This window comes from Odocoileus virginianus, unplaced genomic scaffold, assembly GCF_023699985.2.
Source record: "Odocoileus virginianus isolate 20LAN1187 ecotype Illinois unplaced genomic scaffold, Ovbor_1.2 Unplaced_Contig_9, whole genome shotgun sequence".
Lineage (NCBI taxonomy): Eukaryota > Metazoa > Chordata > Mammalia > Artiodactyla > Cervidae > Odocoileus > Odocoileus virginianus.
Window position 1 is genome coordinate 2063633 of NW_027224326.1, and position 4723 is coordinate 2068355.

Consider the following 4723-nt stretch of genomic DNA (forward strand, 5'->3'; position numbering starts at 1 on the left):
CCTGGGCCAGGGCACCGGGTTCTGCTTGGGTCCTGCTATGCCTCCATCCTGTCTGTGGGGAGACTTGGACTCTCTGACGCTCCCTGCCCTCCAGGGACTCCCTAAGGCTCCTCTGGATGCACTCCTGGTTGTTGCCCTGTCTCCTGCGGCCACCCTGGCCCTTCTGCGTCCTTCACATGCAGGCGCACCCCTCCTTCTCGGGGTCACTGCTCCCCTCCCCACCCACCCGCTAGGATGGCCTTCACGCTTTCACACTCCTGCTCAGCCCTCCACTCAATGTCACCTTTCCAAAGCCCTCACTGCACATTCCCGCACTGTTTTTTACCACCAGGCAGAAGATGATTCACTTGCTTGTTTACCATCTGTTTTCCAGTGAGCCTGACTGCCTCCTGTGAAGTTCCTCCCACCTGGGCAGCTGGGGACCTGGCTTGTGCTGGGGATGCTGTTGGAAAACCACAGACAAGGAACCCAGGAGAAGAGACAGTTAACCCAGGAGACCCTGAAAAAGCACATCTCTCTTGAGGGCTAAGTCTTTGGTTCTGTGCCCTGCACTGGATGGAGAGATGAACACACAGGAAGTGGGACAGCTCATCAGCTTGGAGTAACCATACTGTTTACTAGGAGCCCACTCTGGGTTGGTCCTTCACAGGCCCTGGACATTCACCATCTTTCCAAGGGATTGGAGAGCCATAGGTCCTCCTGGGCACCTCCTCATCACCCCCTGCTCCCCTTGGTTAGGCCCTGGTGGAGGGGTGTACAGCACAGGTCAGGCAGCATCCTGCACTCCCAGCCTTACTTCCTGATGGCTGGGGCCTCCTGGCATCTCATTTATTTACTCAGTAAATGCTGAGGGCCAGCGGCTGGGCTCACACATATGGAAAAGATCCACTGTTGTCAGGAAGGAAGAACAGGAATTGGTAGGACAATGAGAAGAGAACAAAGTCAGGAAGGGAGCTGTTCCCTCTCCACTGTTTGACACTGGGCCCCAACTCCAAGCCAAAGTTTCTGTGAAAACATATGTCTTGTATGTGGGTGAGCTCATCCTTGCCCCAAGACAATTGCAGACCATTGCATGAAGACAGAGTCAGTGCACATCTATTGCAGAAAAAGTCCTGGGAAACAGGTTGTTGGGATGAAGCTTAGTTAGTGTTCAAGTTAGCTATGGCTGCATAACAAATATCCCCAAAATGTAACTTAACAGCAATCAGCTGATTATTATCAGTGATGGTTCTGGGAGTTGAATGGGCTCAACAGGTCTCACTCTCAGAGTCCCTCATGTGTTTGCAGTCAGATGGTGTATGGCCACCTTTGCAAGTGTACAGAGTTCCAGTGTTGGATTAAACTCAAGTCTAGATATGTCTTTGCAGTTATTTTTTATTTATTAAAATTATGTATTTATTTATTTGGCAGTGTCAGGTCTTAGTTCTGGCATGAGGATCTTTCACTGCAGTGCACGGACACTAGTTGTGGTATACAGGCTCAGTACCTGTGGCCTGGCATAAGGGCTCCAGAGTGCACAGTCTCAGTAGTTTCAGGGTATGTAGACTTATTGCTCTGCAGCATTTGGAATCTTAGTTCTGTGACTAAGGATAGAACCCATGCACCCTGCATTGCAAGGCAAATTCTTAACTACTGGACCACCAGGGAAGTCCCTGCAGGTATTTTTCAGATGTGACTGGCATTTAAATCGGTAGACATCAGCAGAATCCTCCATAATGTGGGTAGGCCTTATCTAATCAGTTGAAGGCCTTAAGAGAAAATACTGTAAGGTTGCCTGGGAAGGAAGGAATCTACCTCCAGACTGTCATTGGACTCAAGATTGCAATGACAACTCTCTCCTGCAGAATTTTGAACTTGCTAACTCTCACTGTCTTGTGAACCAATTTCTAAAAAATAAATCTCTTTCTGTATACATACATATGTATATATATACACACACACACATTCATATTCTGGAAAACCCTAATACATGGTGTCTCTTTCTTTGACAGAATAACAGCACACTCACAGTGTGCGTATTGCTCATACTCACAAATCTCACAGTATATGCACTCTGTATCTCTCACACATGCACATATGGACACATATATGCACACACACACACTCCCCCATCCTCCCCAAGAACAAGTGTCTGCCTAACTCTCTGTCTCCTCATGTGTAAGGCACCGCCTGTTATCATCTTTTATTTTCCCCCACACTTTCTAGAATGAGTATTCTCCAGTGTACAGAAATATAAAAGGAAGATTACAATGAATGTCGCCTACCTACCACCTGGCTTCAACAATTATTAACATGTTGTCACATCTGCCAATGATACTAATTATTATTTCTGCCAGAGCATTTGAAAGTTTATTTCTAATCCCCCCTGAAATTTCCCTCTTCTCTTTCCCTTTTTCTCACACCATTATAGATTCAGGTTTTAATTTATTTTCTGTTTCATAATAAATTATGTACATATTAATTTATATTATATAATTTATATATAAATTATAATCATTATTTTGTGTGATTCTCACATTACACCATATCTGTCTAACAGAAGCCCCTTCAAGGTGTCTTCTGAGTCCTTTTGACCCATGCATTTCCTTGGTTTGGGCCTAACAAAATGTCCTGGGGTCATCTTGTCTTTTCCCTGGCTTGGCCTTAGAACTGCTCATTTCTTCATGGAGTCCTGGTCTTTTCTGGTGAGGGGATTTTAGAACCCAAGAATTGCACTTAAAGTGTGATCATTCCTACTGGTGTGTCAGTTTCTAGGCCCTTTCAGAGGATAGGGTAAATCGTGAATTCCTATTAATATTTTAAATTCCAATTTCAGAAGGCAAGAAGGAAGTTCTTGGGTGTCGCAGAACTGGAGAAGCGGAGGAAGAGGGAGCAGTATGTCTGCAGAAGTCCCCGAGGCAGCCTCCGCGGAGGAGCAGAAGGAAATGGAAGATAAAGTGACTAGTCCAGAGAAAGCTGAAGAAGCAAAATTAAAAGCAAGGTATCCTCATCTGGGACAAAAGCCTGGAGGTTCCGATTTTTTAAGGAAACGATTGCAGAAAGGGCAAAAATATTTTGATTCTGGGGATTACAACATGGCTAAAGCAAAAATGAAGAACAAGCAACTTCCTACTGCAACCCCGGATAAGACAGAGGTCACTGGTGACCACATTCCCACTCCACAGGACCTTCCTCAACGGAAACCATCTCTTGTTGCTAGCAAACTGGCTGGCTGATTAAAAAGAGCTGAACTGCATGGATCTTCTAATTCCCATTATTTCTCCTTAATATGTTACTCCTCTGCTTTTTATTTCCTTTTACTCCCTATGTCATTTGAGAGTGATGGCTTTGCAGATAGCGGTAGTGTGTGCTGCTATTGTAAGGGAATATACATGTGTAGAGTTTTTGATTAGTTTAACAGTGCACTGATGAAAAGAACATGTTAGAGCAACATAAAGTAATCTACTTGAAAATAATTGTATATATTACCTAACTCCTAGTGTAGGGCTGGATCCAACAAGTAACAAACAAGTTTTGCAGTTTTAATGTTGGCTTTCTTTAATTCATCTTAATTATAGCTTTGTATGTTACTCTTATTTAATATAACCTCTACTGTTGATTTCTTCTGGATTTTCCTTTTGGGTTTTGTAAAACAGAAGTTTAAGACCACAAGTTAGAAGAAAGGTCACATATTTCAAACACAAATGAACGGGGCTCCAAGAGATTTGTATCCTGTGCTTGAACTTGAATGGCCTTAAATCTGTTTCAGCTTTAACAATAGAATTTTACTCGGGCAATATTTGCCCATTCCGGTGTAACTTACGTGACTCTATTGCTTAACAGCTGCTGTTCAAGCTAGTGTTCTTATTCAGTTCTATAGTGTTCAGAATACCTTCTGTCATTGAAGATGTGAAGGAAGTGTGCATGTGCATCGACTGTTGAATTCACTTTTGTGCCATTTTTGTAAATACAATAGTTTTGCACAACCTCTCACAACTGTCTGTATTACTTTCACATATTGAAGAGTAGATAATGTGCCAACCAGAAGCACAAGAGTTCCTACAAAAAACTCTGTATGTCATTAGAGCTTTTGTATAGTAAGAGTAGTTTATAGTCTTGGGGTTATAGAATACCAAACTGAAATCTTTGCTCAGACTGCCATAGACTTAAGCTTTTTCATTTGTTAGTAGTACCCATGACATTCAGTGGCCTTGTGCAAATATGATATGTTGCTTAGGCATATCTTTTGTCCTATGCAGAATGTTTCATTTTGACTTTTATGAAAATTACTATTCATATAATTTATATAAACTTTTTTAATGTAGAAACTTTTTACTTCCACAGTCAATTTGGGGGACACTAGAATAAATACTTTGCCTCTTGTGAAAAAAAAATAATTCCAATTTCACATTACAGGTTTTTTATTTGACCTTCTATTTTTTTTTTTTTACCTTCCATCTCATGTCTTTTATAGTGAAAGACTTGATTTCTAACTCTATTAACACAAATGTCTCCCTCAGTTTTAAACTTGGTCTTGGCCTCTACCCACAGCCTTTTATCACCTGCCATCGCCTGCTCGTCCTGCCCTTGGCAAGCCTGGCTTTGTGGAGACACCGTGTCCCCAGAACCCAGTAGCCTTGCTGCCTTCAACAGTCGAGCCCAGAGGTATTTTGCTGCTCACTGTGGGAGAAGGGGTGAGGCTGGAAATGGGAGGGGTGGGTAGAAGTAGACACATGGAGAGCTT

General features: G+C 42.8%; 1 protein-coding gene across 1 annotated transcript; it reads left to right on the plus strand.

Annotated features, from left to right (window-relative positions):
* The first annotated feature begins 2826 nt into the window (after window positions 1-2826).
* On the plus strand, window positions 2827-3235 carry LOC110144433 (cAMP-regulated phosphoprotein 19). The gene has a single exon (XM_070463912.1). The coding sequence runs from the start codon at window positions 2877-2879 to the stop codon at window positions 3213-3215; it is 339 nt and encodes a 112-aa protein (XP_070320013.1). The 5' UTR covers window positions 2827-2876; the 3' UTR covers window positions 3216-3235.
* The last annotated feature ends 1488 nt before the right edge of the window (window positions 3236-4723 follow it).